This window comes from Hordeum vulgare, chromosome 7H (genome assembly GCF_904849725.1).
Source record: "Hordeum vulgare subsp. vulgare chromosome 7H, MorexV3_pseudomolecules_assembly, whole genome shotgun sequence".
Classification (NCBI taxonomy): Eukaryota; Viridiplantae; Streptophyta; class Magnoliopsida; order Poales; family Poaceae; genus Hordeum; species Hordeum vulgare.
Window position 1 is genome coordinate 615,798,688 of NC_058524.1, and position 19,735 is coordinate 615,818,422.

Consider the following 19,735-nt stretch of genomic DNA (forward strand, 5'->3'; position numbering starts at 1 on the left):
CTCTCGTTTAGAAAGTTCATTAATATTACAGAATTTATAGGTTAAGGATTAAGGCAAACAGAGCCATGGGGTGCCCTCAAATCAGGGGGGTGCCCCTAGCTTCTTGTGGGCCCCTCATGGATCTTCTCATCCTCCCACAAAGCTTCCAGCGTCTCTTATGTTTCTGAAGAAAAATCACCAAAAAGCTTCGTCATGCTTCGTCTTTTTACGAAACAAAAAACATGCAGAAAACACGAATTGACACTGAACACTAAGTTAATAGGTTAATCCATGAAAGTAATGTAAATTAATATATAAATAATATAAAATGAAAATAATAACATTTAACAATTAAAAAGTATCGATACGTTGAAGTCGCCTCCTATGATCTTTATTACCTTCTGTTTTCCCTATTCTCGCAAGTTATTTCACATTTCTCTTCTCCAGCGAGTAGTCTCTCCTCTCCGTTGAGCTATCAGCCGCTGTGGGGGTTTTCTGCGGTGTCCGCATCGCATATCTTTTGGGCGTTGGGCATGGTGGCCATGGCAGGAAAAAAGTTCAACCATAGAGTCGTTAGGTTGCTTCAGATGTTCCCGCAAAGGCAGATGTTGGTCGTGCCCTCATGGACCACGGATCCAGCACCTTTTCCGATCCTACAAATATTCTGCTTCCCCCTACGCATCGATAGAATGGTATGTATTTGGTGTTCCTGTTAATATTATCATCGAGCCTAGATTGGCATGAATGTTTAAACATAGATATGTATTTGATGAAATACTGATTTAGTTACTTGAAATTTTCTGCTGACAGTTTTTTTTTTTTTTGAAAGATCCAGCTTGGAATGCTGGCATATATTAGAACTTAGCAGGTAGGAAGGCGGTTACAGAAAGGCGGGGATACGATCCTAGGACCAAGGAGAAAAACGAGAGAGAAACTTAAAAAGAAAACGAGAGGGGGGGGGGGGGGGTAGAGCCGATCCCTCACGGAGGATCCCAGAAAGGGTGCTCCAAGAAGAATGCTCCAGCTTGTCTCCATAGCTCAACGGTTCTCGTGATTGCGCATTGTAAGTCTTGTATATGCGCCTGCTTGTTTGTGAAGGTGCAATCATTCCTGTGTTTCCAAATCTCCCATAGAATCAGTATGATCATCGTCTTGGTAGCCTTGCAGTGAAGTGGTTGGGCCGCCCCGATCATTGCGGTCATTTTCTCGACTGACCCAGTCTTCGTCGCCCATAAGGGAGGAGACAAAGAGGCGCATCCAGCCCTGGAGGCGGCCTGCGTCCAAATCTGCAGCGTCATGGGGCATTCCCAGAACAGATGTACTGGTGTCTTCAGGTTCCGTAGGCATAGCTGACAGAAATAGCTGACAGTTAGAAGTTTGAAAGTACTAAACCTATACGCTACTCCCTCCCTTCCTGTTTAGAAGACGTACTTAGAAATTCTCTGAAACCTAAATGATTATTGATTAGCTGCGAGGTGGACTGAAAAATAGCATTCACACTATGCATGCATGTAGAAGTAATACAACGAAGTACTAATTAGATGCTGGAATTAAATACAATGCGTCCTAAACCTTGCCTATTGTGAAAATGCATATATATTTAATCGTGCCTTCTAAACTGTGATGAAGAGAGTACATAATTGTGTTTATCAATGCATGCATGACCAATAAATAACTAAGAACTTTTACATGCATCGATGAGTTTTTTCTTAATACTCCCATGTCGTGATTTAATGCATTTTGATATTTGAGTGTGTGAGGGCAAGCAATAGAAATGAGACTAATAAAACGGGAAAACAAAAGTTTTGAGTTAAACTCTGCAAACCGTAAAGGTGGTAGTGTATTTTAACTGAAATGATGTTATTATGAGTTTGTTTGCCTACTTATTAGCCCATACCATCCATTCAATGCCTGCAACGCGTGGAGATGTGTTTGCATGAGTGGGTTTGAGGTCGCAACATAGCAACCCGTACAACCAAATCCCTTTGAGAAAAGCGCCGGCATGAGTATTATGTTTGCTTATTTTAGATTTGACATGCTACCACGATTAAGACGTTAAAATAGAAAATCATACCTATATTCAATTAATCATGAACCCAACACATGTTTTGTTTTTTTGGATATCGTTGTCCATAATCTGCATCCATTCCTGAACTATCTCCCAAACTGCAAATATCGTCAGAACAACGAAATCCTAAACAGATTGGTTTCTAAATTCATCCTCAATTATATGATCAATGACCTCATCAAAAAATAATCTTTATTTAACGTCCTCATCGTCGCCTTCAAAGCAAGGATAATGAACAACCTAAAACCCTAAACAACGAGGAATAAAAATGATCCACATGCGTGGATCCAACGATCCTCCTCATCACTGATGACCGAGGTCACTAGCGGAGGGGACTCAGGGGAGCCGCCGCCGGAGGTTGAGCTGAAAGATTGTCCTCCTGACGGCGCCTAGGATCCGGACGCGAGGAACGAGAGGAAAACGGCAAAATGGAAAATTTGATCCAAAAACCAAACTAATTCAAAAACTGAACTACGTTTGAAAAAAAATTCACCCAGCTGACCCTTTTGTGTGACGCTTTTGTCTTAGGCGCCACACTATACTGTGTAGCGCCCGACACTACGTTGTGTGACGTCTGAGACCTAGTATGGCGTCTAAGACATAGGCGTCATAATATACTGTGTGACGCCTAAGACAAAGGCGTCACATAATGTAGTATGGCGTCTAAGACAAAGACGTCACATAATGTAGTGTGGCGCCTGACTATCGGGCGCCACATAAAAGGGTCAGCTGGATGAAAAAATTTCAAACGTAAAATACTTTGGCTCCTGGATAAAATTTATTAATTTTGCCTGCTACTGTTTTTCCATATGCACATATATGTAGCTAGTTCTCTCAGCAGCCGTCTGCCCGTACGTACGTAGACCAGATCTCACAAGAGATCCACTTGCTAGCATTCCAAGTTACCACCGACAATGAAAAGGGATATAACCCGTGCATGCACTGTCGCAGTCATGCATGCACAAGCATACTCCTAGTCACCATCGATGTCTAATCCAATCACGAGTGGTCACTCCGGAACAGCGTTCCAGCCCCTGTGAATTATTCATGACATGGATTCTCACCTCTTGCATCAAACCACAACAGACAGACCTAGCCAAACACAAAATAAAAATCACAAAAAAGAAAAACACTCATCGATCGATCCATTCATAGCTAGCTGATCGATCTTTCTTCTTGCTCGCTACTAGCTAGTAGCTCGTAGCCGACGACGTCCGACACCCTCTCATGTCGATCCATCCATCCATCTCCAAGTACACTGACTCACCGAGCTTAGCTTGGTTAGAATTAGATGGAGCAGGTGTAGCCGCGGGGCGGGGTCTTGCCGCAGGTGAGGAGGAGCTGGACGGCGAGGGGCAGGACGAGGTTGATGTTGAGGAGCTTCAGCCGGATGGTGGTGCACAGGCACGCCGCCGCCTCCAGCTCCGCCAGCCCCTCCAGCAGCGGGCAGCACTGGTTCACCACCGGGTCGCCCAGCCCGATATGCACCAGCCCGCCCAGCAGGTCCACGCACGCCCCGAGCTTCAGCGTGTCCACCGGGCACGTCTGCGTCGCCGGCGGCGGTGGCGGCTGCGACCGACAGCCGCACGATGTGCCCCCCGGCGGCGACGGGGGTGTGCTCCCCGGCGTCGACGGGGGAGTGGTGGCCGGCGGAGACGGAGGAGTGGTGACCGGCGGCGACGGGGCAGGAGTGGTGACTGGCGGCGACGGGGCAGGAGTGGTGACTGGCGGCGACGGGGGAGGAGTGGTGACCGGAGGGGCGATCACCGGTGGCGCAGGGTACGTTACCGGCGGGCTGACGGCGGGAGGGCTGGTGATGGGCGGGAAGGTGACCGGCGGCCCGACGACGACGGGAGGAGAGGTGACCGGCGGGCGCACGATGGGCCCCCTGGGAGGAGGGTTGGTGATGGGCGGGTACGTGACCGGCGGGCCGACGACGACGGGAGGAGTGGTGACCGGCGGAGGAACGTGACCCTTGGGCGGGCCAACGACCGGCGGGCGAGGGACGTGGCCCTTGGGCGGGCCGACGACCGGCGGGCGAGGGACGTGGCCCTTGGGCGGGCCGACGACCGGCGGGCGAGGGACGTGGCCCTTGGGCGGGCCGACGACCGGCGGGCGAGGGACGTGGCCCTTGGGCGGGCCGACGACCGGCGGGCGAGGTGTGTGGCCCTTGGGCGGGCCGACGACCGGCGGGCAAGGTGCGTGGCTCTTGGGCGGGTGGGAATGCTTGGGGGCCTTGGGCTTGTGGCAGTCGTCGCAGGCGAGGGTGGGCGCCGCGATGGCGGTGGTGATGAGGAGGAGGAAGGTCAGCAGGAGCGACCGTAGCTTCTTCGTGCTCGCCACCATGGCTGCAACCTGCAAGCTAGCTGGAGTGGAGCACGAGCGAGGTGGAGGACTGATTTGTGCTTCTAGAGTTTGTGAGTAATGTGGTTTTATAGAGCGAGGAGCATGCAATGGAGGCCCGTGATCTCTACGGTGGCTAGGGCTTTCAAATCGTGTGTGTGACTGAGCGATTTACTGTGGACTGCAATGTGTTGTTCGAAGCTTCACCCTCTACAGGAGCAAAACCGTGTATTAAAATCTTCGAAATGCCATATATTTAGAAACAGAGAGGGTAATATAATTTGCCGGTTTTGCTAAAACTCATCTAGCAGGATTTTAGTTATGTCTGATTCATCTTTTATTGTCGTTGGATGTGATATTTTAAGATGCGTGTGTACCGATGTGGTTGTATCTGTTTTGGTTTTTTATGTGAATGAGACTAAATTATATCTTATCTAGATGAACTCTGTTTTATATAAACTACATACGAAACAGAATGGGTAAATTTATATTTTAAAATGTGTTTATATACATCCGTGAGTTGTCTGTATTGAAATTTAAAAGGTTTCATATATGTTTGGAAATGGAGGGAGTACATCTTAATTACGTACTTCCTCTATAATAAATATAAGATCATTTATTAGATTAGATTACTAAAATAGTGATCAAAATGTTTTTATATTACTTACCTTAAGTAAAACACGTGAAATGAGACTTCCCATTTTCACATAGTGTGCTTGTTTTAACTAGGGAGCCTATGTGTCAGTCAAGATGCGTGAACGTGATAAAAATTTATGTCAGTCAAATATTTGAACAGTTTGGGCGTTTCTAGCCAATCTCTTATATTTTAACTCCTTATATGCCATATAATCTTAATTACATATAATTTGGCGAGTAGTTAAATGATGGCCAAACGTGGCCGAGCCCCTATATTTAACTCTCTAATCTTTTTTACCACTTCCTCTAGCCTTCGTCACATACATTTCAAACAACAAAAGAAATCAACCATAAACATGCATATGCTTCATCTAATCGAGCAATTCAAATTAGAACATGCATGGAGTTCATTCAGAAGACATCATGTCGATCAAGTTTGATTCGAATTTTTGTCTAAAAAGACCACTAACCGAATGATATTGTTAAAAAAAACCACATGCGGTATGAAATGGCAGAAGAGACCCCCACCTTTCGTGGCGGCAGGCGCGTCAAGTGACGCGTGGCGCCTGCCGCCACGGGCCGAGGCGGCTGGGCCCTGCCGCCACCAGGCGAGGCGGCCGGCCGCGCAGGTGTAACCTGCCGCCACCACTCGTGGGGCCGGCCACCTCACGCATGCTTCTTGCACCACACAATAGCTTATGCATGCATGCTTGCTTGCACCGGGCAGCAGCGATAGCTTATGCATGCATGCTTGCTTGCACCACACAGCGAATGCATGGGTTCATGCATGCTTGATTGCACGATGCAGCGACTGAGTGGTGGCGGCAGGTCACATCTACACGGCCGGCCGCCTCGCCAGGTGGCGGCAGGGCCCAGCCGCCTCGGCCCGTGGCGGCAGGTGCCACGCGTCACCTGACGCGTCTGCCGCCACGAGAGGTGGGGGTCTCTTCTGCCATTCCATACCGCATGTGGTTTTTTTTTGACAATATCATTCGGTTAGTGGTCTTTTTGAACAAAAATTTGTTTGATTCAAAATCATCAAAACATAGTATTGTCTTTTCTCGTGCATCGAGCCTTACAAAAGACATGTTGAGTGCTCATCACCTCCAACGAAATCATCGAAAACCCCATGACCTCCGCCACCACAACATGCATGGACACCATATTCATCACCCCCTCCCCCCTACACCACAACCATGTATCACCCCCACAACCACCCCCATCATCCCCACGGCCACCACCACCACCTCCATGGACAATACCACATCACCCCACCTGCCACCACCATACATATCACACCCCTAAACGAGTGAGCTCCCAATACGCATTTGTCATGTCATCCATCATGCTTGGGTACTTGAACATGATATCTCTCTCTTCGGTTTTCTTCTCTTCTGCAAACCTTTCCGCCTCGAGTACAATTACAAGTTCCTCTGTGTTTACCTTCCTCTCTTTGTTCGCCTACTTTGCCCTCCACTTCTCATCCTCCAAGCACTTCAACTCGTTCCACCTTCCCGCCATATCTTCTTTGCGTTCGGCCTCTAATGATTTCTTTGTCTCAATCATAGCACAAAGCTCCTCCATGTAGGCATCGGCACCCCCACGGTTCTTCCTCTCTTTTGCAAGCTTTTGCCCATACGGGCTCCTATAAGGATTTTCATCCTCCTCGTCATCGGCTTCAACTGATATGTTAACCCGTGACCTCTTTAGTGTGGTTCAAAGTTCCCCTGGATCCACTTCTCTTTGTCAGCGAGTTCCATGTAGCAATGGTAATGTGTGAAGGCCTTGCCGACCTTCTGTTGCATTGCTCTTGGATGGTGCCCCAAAAGTGTCCGGGAGAGAGCCTTGAGGGCGGTTGGATGAGACGGTCAAAGTGTTACAGTTTTAGTCTTTAATCCTACTCAAAAACCTCTCATTGGTTTGATCTGTGCCAACCGATGCATCAAGCGTCATGTTCATCCAGGCATGGCACTAAGTAGTGTCTTTACCTTGGGAACAGTCTTGTGTCCTTGATCTTTTGGTCCTTGTTTGAGTATCTGCGGGATCTTCGACCTCCTCCACTTCAGGATCATTGCTCTTTTCAGTATATACTTATTAAGCATAGATAGCACTATCATAATCTAGATCGTCCAGGTATGTGCTGATGCAACTGAGACATGACTCTTGCAACATTTCCCTCGTCCACACTACAATCAACAAGAACACGTCCATAAATCCCACGGCCGCAAACCATCATCAATGTGTCGGCCGAAAATATTAAGGAAAAAATTACCTCTCCAACATATCATCAAGCACTTAGGGGCCTGACATGTCCCAAACGTAACTATAATTTCTGCTTGTTCCATGATCTTTTGGGTGACAATGTCATATGTTTTGCTACACTTTTATATCATTTTATACATATTTGGACTAACCTACTAACTCGGTGCATCCAGTGCCAGTTTATGTCTGCTGATGTCTTTTTTGCAGGGGCTTTTACCCAATTTTCTGAAGCCCGAAAAAATCCAGAAAACTATATAAAAAAATCAACGAAACAGAAGCTTCGAGATCACCGAAGGAGCGCCAGAGGGGGTCCAAGGGCCTCCCAGGCGGCTTGTTGGCGCGACCAGGGCCCAGGTCGCGCCAGGAGGTCGCCTAGGTGGGCCCCACCTCCTCCGGTGCCCTCCTTTGGCCTATATTTAGTGTTCCATGAGGAAACCCTCGCAGACTTTCTGGAATATCAAATTTCTCCATCATTCCGCCGCCGCAGCGTTTCCAAGATCGGGAGCGTCAAGAGACCTCTTCCCGGCACCCTGTCCGAGGGAGGATTGACCTCCGGGAGCTTCTCCACCGCCATGGACGCCTACCGGATGTGAAGTGAGTAGTTTCCCTTGGACCATGAGACCATGACCAGTAGCTATGTGATGTCTTCTCTCCAATCTTGTGCTTCAATGGTTAGTCCTTGTGAGATGCCCTACATGATCAAGGCATCTGTGTAATCCTCTTGCTTTTGCTATGCTCGGTTTGTTGGGATCTGATGGATAATGAGATTATGTTCAGATTGTTATGAGTTATATATTTGATTATCCTTTTATATTATGTTCCTTAGTGACTCTTGCATGTTCTCCGTTGCTTTTTATTGCTTTGGCCAAGTTGTAGATCGTAACTCCTAGAGGGAGCGTTATGCATGATTGTGGGTTCTGGCCCCTCGATCTCTAGCTTGAGTGACAGAAACATGAGACTAGGGGATGTGCTTGTTGCCACCAGGGAGAAAACAACAGTGCTTGTGACCAAGGTTGCAAGGATTGTTTACCTTACGCATAGTTCGTTAATGCAGTTGTCCGTTGCTTTGAGTTTACACTTTGGATGGGGCTCGCAACTTAATGCCGGAGAGATGTTCTGGATAGATATCTCAAGGTGGATGATTATTAAGTAGATGTTGATGAATAAACGGTCTACTTGTCTTGGCATATTGCCCATTACTAGTGAACCTCTAACTATCAAGGAGCATAATTAGCATTGCGGTGCGATCATAATTCTGTCAATTGCCCAACTGTGATTTGTTTACCCTAGCATAGTTGTTTATCGTCTTTTCGGAGAGAGACATCAGTAGTGAACATCATGTGACTACGATCCATATCACCATCATTGTTTACACCTCCACCATTTACCGATTTATTTACTTTTCCGTTGCAGTCACTATTACCTTACCGCTTGTGTTTTGATCATTTGCAAACTACAAGGCCGGAGAGATTGACAAGCTCTCTGTACTCGTTGGGAGCAAAGTTATTTGTTATGTGTGCAGGTTCATGCCTTCCGCTAGCGCCAGGGTCAAAGACACCTACTTGTTGAGCCTAGGAGTCCTCCTGGTTCGATAAACCTTACAGTCTCTATGTGAGGGAAATTTGCTGTTGACTACATCTCTACCTTCCACTTGGGTCCAACGAGGGGCGACAAGCATATACATCACCTCGTCATCAGGGCCATGTCCATCGGTCGCGGCTGCGGAGGCCGAACGCGTGGCATGTGGAGGTGTGGTGATGGTGAAAGCGTGGCTATGAGCCATCGATCAATAAGAATGAGGTGCGGACATCGGTATGCATGCCTTCTTCTTCTTTGTCATCGTCTTAGAGGCGCCTTCATCATCTTCATTGGCTTCCTCACCGTCTTGCCGCTAGAAGGAGGAAGATGAGGTCTACCAAGTGTCGTTGTATCCATTGTGGCCTTACCGTCAGCCTTCATTGAAGGCACGGTTGTCTGTAGCACATTTTTTGTCTCCAACCTCTTCCTTGGCACGGGTCGTGTCGAGGGGGAGGGTTGATTCTAGTGGCATTGAGCCGACAACAATTGTCGGTGTGGTAGCAAACTCGCCTTCCACTTTAACTGTAGCCGGAATGAGGGATTGCGGTGGCAAAGACGACAAGGTCGGGTAGCTGTGGTGGGAAGATTTGGCCCTCGGGCGACAGTGGGTGCGGCCGAAATTTATCTTGAGATCGACTATATATTAAGGACTTGAGCTACCGTTTGGGTATTGATCCTTATAATTTTACACCTCAATATGTTTAAGAGTTCGTCTAGGCGCGGTTAGCTGCTCATTTTGCTCTTCTAAGGGTTTACAAAGGATTATCTAGAGGTGCCCTTAAACCACAGTCCAACAGCCGATATGATCCCACGTGCATGCACGGTTCATCTTGAAACTCGAGTCGTCTTCCTCCTACCGCCCATCCCCCATAGGTTGGGTCACCAACTACAGCCACCTCTCGCTGGTCACGCTCCTGCGACCCACCCTACCGATGTGTTGCAGTAATCCCTAGGTCTCATTGGCCAACAGATTTATCGAACGACCCACCCCCTCTCCACCTCCCTCATGAGCTATATTGGGCAAACCGCTTTCTCTCTTTCGCCTACGATGTCATCGTTTGTTGCCGCTCATAGCTTTGTCCCCGTATTCGGTGCGATCCTGGCTTAACATCACCAAGGACCACGCTCTTCGTTGTGCTCATCATGTTGCCCCATCTTTGGCCTCGGTAGAATTGACTGAGATGAGCAAATTTTTTAGGTGCCTAAGATTAGAAGACGAGTTTAAATCTTCACGCCGCCCCATCTAGGTCACTTCTCTATTTAACAATAATCATTCTTGGAGTCTTTATATCAACAACAAGTCATCCTCGTCTACTCATCAAATAAGGTATAAAGACCAGAAATTGCAATCTCCAAAATTCACCATTTTTGGCTTGATAACGTGAGTTTTTTGTTCTAAAAAAATATCCATGCTGTTAATAACACGCAACATTTAGAAAATATGTGATGAAAGTACACATACTATATCGAAATGATCGAGAATTTCTGCTCTGGGCGTTTGCTGAATCATTTTCCGGTGTGACACGCTGCCAGCCATTAGATCATGAATTACATGATCATTTTTTTATGATGTATTACTGGTGTGTTGAAGGAACACTAGCATTGTGCAGCCTATTTGGTGACACTATGTTCCACTCCTTAAATGTTCAATTCAAGGTACGAACACACATAAATATTAGCATTGAGGTCATTTGAACCTTTTTTTTCTAAATCCGGAAAATTGTATCTTAAGAAGAAATCGAAGGAATTTTCTACCTGACAAATGTTTTTGAGTGAACAAGCACTCAGGTTCCTTTGCACAATTGGATCAATATCGGACAGCCTAGACACCACTCTCCAAGCCCCCCTCCCACTCCCTCCCTCTTTGTCGCTCGCTTGCTGGACCCACACCCCCTCCTTACACAACTTCTGATCTTGTTGCTCCACGGTTCCCAAATAAGGTTCTTCATCTAAATCTTCAAGATTGGTAAAACCCTAACCCTAACTCTTAACCTAAGTCTCAAATCGCAGGAGAAATGAGTCCATGAAGATTTCTTTCGGCAGCTATAGAGGGTAATTGTGGCTAAAGCAGGCACTTTTCCAGACAGGAGAGAGTATCTTCATAAGAAGAGGATGTCCATAGCACTTCAGAGAGCAACTATAGTGGCAATTTCGTGGGAGATTTACTTTCATGCTCTTTACTCATCTCGCTTCTGTCTCGAAGGAGGTGTGACCTTCACATTAAGTCCCTACCTCGGCTCAAAGTATTCTTCCCATCACCAAGTCCGACTCCGGCTTGCTAGGCAAGAGGAAGATGAAAGATCAAGGAAGAGGATGTATTGAATGAAAAAAAAATTGGTTTCGATCACCAAACAAAAGACAAGAGATGTAAGTAAGTACGTAAATTCATCCAACAGGAAACGGCATCAGACGGTAACTAGATAGGCAATGGTACGAATGATGCCTTTGGAGCACGGGCACATTGAGACCCTTTTTTTGAAGTTTAAAAATGAATTTTCACGGTCTGAAAAATTCCAAAAACAATTGTGTACATGCAGTATAGCAGTGTACTATAGTTGTGCAAACTTATATCGATATAAGTGCTTGCATGCGAGAGACACAAAAGGACAAATACATGCAAAAGATGGGATTATTTTTTGTTAATTTTGGGCCCGGAATTTTGTCTTCTCAGTGTAGCGTACAATACAACACATTATTGAATGATTTTTTCGACGTGATTATTGAATGAAATTTAACATGTACCTAGCGTATTCATGTAAATCAAATCAAATCTTTTCGAAACTTTTAAGCACCCTCTTTGTGGGGTTTAGAAAACGCTCTCAAATGCAGCCGTGCTCAAAAAGTCTTATTTAGGCAATGCTGCCGCTACTATGTAGGTGTAGTATGTTGAAAGGAGTTGCCAACTGCCGGTGTACAGGCAGGGCCGGCCTACAGGCCGGGGCAACGGGGCGCCCACCCTGGGCCCCTGGGAGGTAGGGGCCCCGGCCCAGCACCGCGGCACCTAGCGACTAGCGAGCCTGTTAGCACTCTCGTCGCCTCGCCTCCTGCGGTCGCCTCGGCACCGCGGCACCTAGCGACTAGCGAACAACGCCGTGGCTCCCGCAGTCCCGCGCCTGATTCGAGGCGACGAGGCCGTCGATCCCGTGCCGTCATTAATGGAGACCAATGGTGATTTCCCTTCCCCAATCTTCTCCCTCCTTTCCCAATCCCGCAGTCCTGCAGATTTGATGTTAAATAGCTAAGAGACTCCTCCTTCAGATTCGGAATTTCAGAGCAGGGGGAACTGGGGAAGGACATCGCCTTCTCTACTCGCCGGTGCATGGCCTGTGGCGGTGGAGAGCCCCTTCTCTACTCGCCGGTGGAGAGCCCCTCCTCTAGAGTCCAGATTCAAAGCAGGGTCTCTGGAGGATGGAGCAAGCAGGTTGCCATTTCTCATTTTCTCTGCTACTTGGTCCTCTACTCGTCTATGAAAACTGATTTATTCTTGATACAGAGAAAGTGTAGGGAGCACAGGAAAGATTTCACATCGATAATTTCACATCGAGCCCATATCCAGGTGCTTTTGTTCCCTGTATTGACTCTCTTTTTTGCAAATTGATTGGTGACATGTCTTTTAGAAAATGTTTATCTGGTAGTGAGAAAAGGAAGAGAAAAAACAGAAAGATGAACTAATAGAATCCGATAAATTTCATGTGGCGTGCGTTTCATTGTCCCTGTTCAAAGACCATTGATCTATACTATGTACTGATTACTGAATTGCTGTTGAAATACGATAAATTTTACTGTCTACAAGAGTTCAATTTTGTTGTCTCGCCCCAGGACCTCTCAAATGTATGGACCGGCCCTGTGTACAGGATCCGCGTCTCGTGACTATGCACGGCGATGGTGCTCTCGTCCGTCCTATGTTGTTGTTCTCCGTCGAATAAAAGACAATGAAGTGAAGTACGTATGTACACCTAGCTAGGTACGTACGTTTGGCGTCGAGATGGATGTACACTACACAAGCATGCTACTATATCCTTGCATCCGATTTGACATGACAAGTCAATCCGCATTTTCATGGAGGACTTATTTTACGAAGCGCCATGTTTTTTCTGGACAAAGATGTCATTCCCAAAATACTGAGACTGCCATCTCGCTGGCTCTTTTGCATGCAGTCCTAAGAAAATCGTCGTGTCGTTTGAATCACGGCAGCATGCAGTGGGTCAGCTAGCTAGCTACCGGTACACTCCCTACTCCTACATCCACAGTGCCCACAGTCGGCGATCTGCACTGTGCTACGCGTGCCGCTGGGGCCACGCACGAGCCACCACTCTCTCCAGTCCTCTACCCGCGCTGTGCAGTGCTACTACATGGACGATATTCTGCGGCCGACCTCCGTACGACACAGAAATTGCAGGCATGTGTACTATTATTCGGTCAGTGTGAGTGGCTACAGCCGTCGACCGCAGGAACGGATGGTAGTCCCCTCAGGCCTCGTTTGGTTAAGGGTGATTGGGGAGGTTTTAAGAGGGAGGGATTTCAGGGGAGTGGGTGAATCCCTTTGTTACACCCAATCCTCTTAAATCCTCGGGATTTTGCTTTCACTAGTCTTTCAGGCCTCGTTTGGTTAAGGGGGATTAGGGAGGTTTTGAAAGGAAAATCCCCTGGAGGGCCAGAAACCCCACAAATCCTCGGGCGCCCATTTGATAGGAGGGGTTTGCTTAGCCCAATCCCCTCCGTTCCCCTTAAATGCCTTCCTATCCATGTGTTTCAAAACCCCCCTCGGGATACTAGTGGAAGCAAAGCCCCGGGATTTGAGAGGATTGGGTGGAACAAAGGGATTCACTCAATCCTTTGAAATCCCTCCCTCTCAAAACCTACCTAATCCCCCTTAACCAAACGAGGCCTCAGGGATTTGATTATTCTTCAATCGACGTAGCTATTTCAATAAAAAAAAATCCTATTTTATAAAAGCTTTGTCTTTTTCATGAACAAACTCGTCCCTCCATGCGTACATCTGGCTTTCGTCGCTGGTCGACCATGAGTCTCGTTCGATCTTCGTACACCAACCATCGTTTCCACAGTCGTAATCCTAAGTTCCTCCTCTTTGGTGGTGCATCTACACACATGCGTATACACGTACTGTCAATAATCTGTTCTTGAACAGTGCCAATGATTCTAGTTTTTATCTCAGATACGAAACGTGGTTAGGACCTTTTTATAAGGAAGAGCGTCACACTTCTTTAATGTCGGTCTCTTAAAATGTTGTGTGCTCTTTGCTTATAATGAAATTAATGTCTGATACGCATCGAAAAACGCTCAAACGTATGTCGATGAACCGAAAGCTGGACCTAGGATGCCAACACGTACTCCCTTCGATCCATATTAAGGTATCGTTGTTTTAATACATAAATGTATTAAATCAACGGCAATTAACATGGTTCGAACGAAGGGAATACGTAATTTGCCGGGAGATAAAATAGGGGAACGGTGGCGGGGTACACGTACGTGTATGCTTGGTTTGCACCAAGTGTGGTGTGGTGTATGTGGTGGATCGATCAAGTCGGACGGATGGAGGGAGCTAGGTAGGCGTCCGTGATCCTGGTGGGGCAAGCGTGAAGTTGGATCTATGCGGCTCCGTGACCGGCATCCTATCCTCTTCCAAGACACTCCTCCCCCCATAGGCCATAGCCCTCCCACGCTAATCCTCGTCGTCTTGTCCAGAATTGTTCTCGGCGCGAATCTATGGCAGCCAGCGCGCGGCTTCACGTGGGCTCACAGCTTGCGACTCCGGCTGGGCGTAGAGGACGGGTGGTGCTTTCCTTCAGGCCACAGCACGGACGACGTACGGTTCAGGACGCAGTGCAGTCGGCTGCCGTCTCATGTCTCTACCGTTCAGATCGCTTGGATTTTATTCCTTTTTGTACTAACCACGTAATATTGTTTATAGGTTCCTTACATAATAATGACTTGGAGTGGAGGTCGACGAACCGTGTGCAAATTATTAAGTCCATGCATACGTTAATTAAGAAGAATATCTCTTACGATTGGTCTCGTATATATATACGTGCTCACATGCGATATACAGATTTTCGGCGGTGCAGCCCGTGTGCGTTCCTGTAATGTCTACTCCACGAGATACATCATACGTCTTCGGGCACCGCCAAGAACGAAGATACGTACATATCTCTTCAACTGGACCTCATCAAACACGATGTGAGGTGCTCTTGTCACAAGCTTCTGAACGCCGGTCATTCGCCCCCGATCTCCCAGTAATTCTGCGGTAGTGCAATCGGAGGAGAGAGACATTAAGCTTTCGCCTCACTGCCTCGGGACGCGTGCGTGCTCTCATGTCACCTTGTGCCAACTTGCTCAACTGGCACTGGGCGCCGAAGGGACGTTCCAAAGCTAGTCAAATAGGGCGGGTGACCAAGTGCGCCCCGCTTCTGTTTTGCCTTGTGATCTTTCCTTCGTAGAGGAGAGCACGAGATTAGTACACGGTTCCATCTTCCATGCTCGTTTCATCTGAATTGACGGGTAAACTCACTGTGGGAACGGTTTCAAGTTACTTCCCTCCGTCTCGGTTTATAAGTCATCTTACAAAAACCAAACAATCTTAAAATATTTAAGCACGATGCATTAGTTTTTACATCGTTTTTTATTTTTTTGACATGAATAAAAGAATCAACCAATAAAAGACGTGGGACGTGTATATTTTTAATGACTTGAGACTAACTAGCACGACATGCAGTGGTTAATTCATTGCATGCAATGGTATTTATTACCAAATTAATATTATTATTATTTTTCTTTTTCCTTTCCGTCTTGATCACGGTGCAATGGAGTAACTGAGTTCTACATACTTCTTCCATTTTTATATACAAGGCCACAAACTTATATTACATGTACGAAGGCAAAAAGTTAATGTCTTTTAAGTCAAATATTACAGGTCAACTTGTCTTCTTGTTTGATGTGTAAATTAATGTGTATTTTTCTCTTTCATGCACATCAAACCCATGATCTCACTCCTGCATGCATGCAAGGATAAATAATGTCCTTTTTTTGTTAGTATCACAAGGCAAACATCATTAATATTGCATCGATTAGTGTTAGTAGTCTTGTATTTCTGTAAATTATAATTGTGATAGTGACCTTGTATATAAAAATGGAGGGAGTAGACGCAAGGAATGACACTCTATCTTGTAGGAATATTACCAGTGATTTAGATCTGACCACTAACCCGCCATCGGGCAACGCGTCACTCCCTTAGAGCTACTTTACCAGAGTCGACATATGACCCCAATTATCATAATAAGCGTCAATACAATGATTTTGTTAATGACATTTTATCAGTGTTACCATATGTGTAGTGCCCCAAGTGTAAAGCCTTCCCTTTTTGTAACCTTTCATGTGGAACCATCTTGACATTGTCATGAGAGCTATATATGCATGTATGATTTCATGTGTTACCTTGTATTCTTCTTTTGCATACATGCATCCATGCCATACCATCCTTGCCATACCTTGTGTTCACTTGTGAAGTTGAGATTTGATACTTGTGGTTTTATGTGGTGATGCTCATGAGGTGTTGGAGTGTGTAGTAGTTGTGGTGGTTCTCACCTTCAAACCACTTTGGGTTGCAAAACCCTTTTCCTTTCCTTTTACCTCATGTTCAAAATTCCATCTTCCCAAAAGCTGTTTTAAAATGTCTTGTGTTTAGAGTTTATTGTGGAGATGATGATGTGATGATTTTGAGTTTTATTCTTGGTCTTGAGGGTGAATATAAATCACAAAACAGAATAAATAAATGATGTTTTGGATTTATGAAAGTAGCCCCATAAATGTTGGAAGTATTTTATTTAAATAGCTGGTTCATTTTCAGGTCCAGGGTAATTTTCCATTTGATTTTACCCCTTTTATTTTGACATGTGCCTATTTTTCTTCTATGTTTTATTTTTAAATAGAAATAGACAGGGGGCTCTATTTCTCTATCTGGCGCACTATAAGTGGGCTCCCTCCCACTTAGCGGCCCATCTTTCCTTCCCCCCTCGCAGCCCATCGCGCGCACGCTCGTCGTCAACCTCCTTTCCAGCGAGGCAGTGGGACCCTCCTGTCATTCTCTCTCTCGTTCCCCTCTGTTCCCCGGAGAGAGCCGCGCACATGGTGCCGTCGCGCGTCCCTCGCTTCCCCCTCTCGCCCTATAAAGAGCCTTGGCGTCCGTGCAAAAACGCTAGGGTTCCTCCCCGCCGCCGCTCCGTCCAAATCTCGATCCCCCCCTCTCTCTCTCGTCGCAGCAAGGTAAGAAGAGGCTCGGCTCCGCCATGGCCGAGGGATGGAGGTCGTCGTCGCCGTCGTTCTGCTTCCTCTTCTTCCTCTTCGAAGGGGACAGACCCTCGAGGGCATCTCCAGGAGCCCGTTCCCGCTGCTGGATCGTCTTCCCCGGCCCTGCTTCGTCTTCTTCCCGGAGGCGCACCTTCTCCGACGAGCTTCGCTGCTCCGCGCCCTTCTTCCTGCTACTTCCTCTACGTGCGCTTCTTCCTCGACCCGTACGTGAGGTAGCACTCCTCCTCCCTCCTCCATGTGCTAGATCGAGCGTCGTAGCCACGTAATCGAAGCGCGCGTTTTCTCTTTCACCGAAGCCGCCGCTCGCCGTGGATTCGTCGTTGTAGAGCCTCTCGGGCGTAGTTAGGTGCAGGAATGGTACCATGGGTGCGTCTGCATCCTTCCATCCAGGAGCCGTAGATCGATTGCTAGCAGATCGCCGACGAGTTTCGTCCCCTGTTCCGGCAAGTCGTCGGCAGCAGAGTTAGCAGTAGGGTTATTTCTTCAGAGATGCTGCCCCTACATAGTCAAGTACCGATTCGTAGCCTAGTGGTAGTGGGGTGTTGTTGCCTGTTGAGAGGGCGCGGGTTCGATCCCCCCTCGGCACTCTTTTGTTTTTCTGATTTAAGCTCCACAGTAGCAACAGGAACAGGTTATCATGTTTACTTCCCCTACCCTGTCGACAAAGTGGCAGTGGCGTAGTGGCTTGGTGTTGTTGCTGTGCACAGGAGGTGCTGGGTTCGATCCCCAGGAGCCCCTGTGGCCTATTTTTGCCTTTTCTTTTATTTTCTAATTCTTTTAGTTGATCCAACACTTTGTGCCTAATTCATAGACATCAAAGTGGCCTTTTAATTCTTCTTCCTGCTAGTGTAGCTAGGTGCAGGTTGTATTTGTGTGTGTGTTTTGCACACACTAGAGGAAGTGATATGTGTGTGAATGTGGCCTAAGTGATGTGTGTGTGTATGTGATCTTGCTAGTATATGTTGGTGGTGTAATTGCAAGTAGTCATGTGTGCATAGGAGTTGTGAGTGATGAGGATGGTGTAGGTATGGAGATATGTGTGTAAGTAGTGCACACCACATGTGGTACCTACTAGAAGTGATTGAGATATGATGCTTCCATGTTACTTGCATAGTAGTTTTCCCCCTCATGTTGTTCTTGGGTTTAAGTGATTGTGATGAGGTTTGTGGTGATGATATGTGTGTGTGGTGAAACAGCCCCATGGGCAACACTTGTGCACCTCCTCATGTTCATATGAGAGAGGGCATGATGTGTGAGTGTGTGTGGGTGATCTAGTGATTATCTTGATAGAAGTGCTTGTGATGTTGTGGTGCATGACACAAACATGGGGTTCAAACCCTCATGTCCATATTGTCTTTGTGCACATGAGCATAGCTATGTGGTAGTTGATCTAGTGAGTGCACATGAAATGTTGCACTATTCAATTTGTAGGAATCTATGTAGTTTTCCTTCCTAGTTTGTGGCCACTTGCTCTAAACAAGTGTATGCATATTATATATGTTTTTGTGGTAGAATCTCCCATGGAACCCATTGGTGAACTCAGTTTTGCCATTGGAACATTTTCTGGAGATGACACATTTTCAATTTCTTCTATGTTTGGAGTTTGGTTCCATGAGTTGTGGTGAGCCTTTGTGAATGTTTCTTGGTTGTGCTAGTAGAGGGTGACCCCCTCTACCTCTTGTTGGTTTCATCTCATGATTAGGATTCCATATGTGCAAGTTATGTCCACTCAAAGTAGGCATCTGGCTGAAATTCCATATTAGTGAAAATCTGAGATTTCACTAAATCTGAGAATCTGTTTATATTTTCTTTTCCTGTAGATGAGGTTATGCAGGTCAATGTGTTGTGATCTAGCCTCAGCTTTCAAATAGAAAGTTGGACCTGATATGGTTGTCTACCTTCCTGTAAAATTTCATTTCATTTGGAGCCCTGTAGGTATTGTTTTGGCTGCTGTCAAAATGCTTCAGAGCATAGACAGAAAGTGAGAATCTGGAATTTTCACGAAGTCCCTGAAAACTGCTGTTTTTGGGCAAGTTTGCAGCCTTGTATCTTTCTGTGTTTAATTCCTTTTTGTGTGATTCTTGCTTGAGCTTGTAGTATCCTTGGATAGCTACAGCCACATATATTATTTGTCATAGTTGGGTGGCTGTAGGTGCTTTGCATGTAGCTCACAAAGTGCTATGATGCAGTTTATGGCAGATTGTGTAGTTTTTGTCATTTTGATGTTTGTGAGTGCTTAGTTGATGTTGTGGTGTTCTTCTTTGCTCCACCCCATCCATGATAGTTTGTTTTATGTCTTGGCAACCTGGGAATACCAGATTTGTGCCATTTGAGTGTGTGGTGATGATTTTGCTACGTAGGGCTTCATATCTTGTTTCGTTGATTCCCGTTGATCCGTAGCTCCGTTTGTAATGTTATTTATATGCTTTTGCATCGTTTTCTCGAGACGCATATGATCATGTCATTCTCATGCATGTCAAAATAGGTTAGCATACAGTTCTGTCCAGGAACATGTAATTACTCCTTATGCTTGTGTTAGTGATA

The 19,735-nt window shown here is 46.5% G+C and overlaps 1 protein-coding gene across 1 annotated transcript; it reads right to left on the reverse strand.

Annotated features, from left to right (window-relative positions):
• Positions 1 to 3,060: 3,060 nt before the first annotated feature.
• Positions 3,061 to 4,462, reverse strand: LOC123409858 (36.4 kDa proline-rich protein-like). The gene has a single exon (XM_045102728.1). It carries the CDS (start codon positions 4,391 to 4,393, stop codon positions 3,335 to 3,337), a length of 1,059 nt encoding a protein of 352 aa, XP_044958663.1. The 5' UTR covers positions 4,394 to 4,462; the 3' UTR covers positions 3,061 to 3,334.
• Positions 4,463 to 19,735: the final 15,273 nt, after the last annotated feature.

What these genes read in the sequence shown, in the direction of transcription:
- LOC123409858 (XM_045102728.1), bottom strand. Translation starts at nt 4,393, where the DNA reads ATGGTGGCGAGCACGAAGAAGCTACGGTCGCTCCTGCTGACCTTCCTC.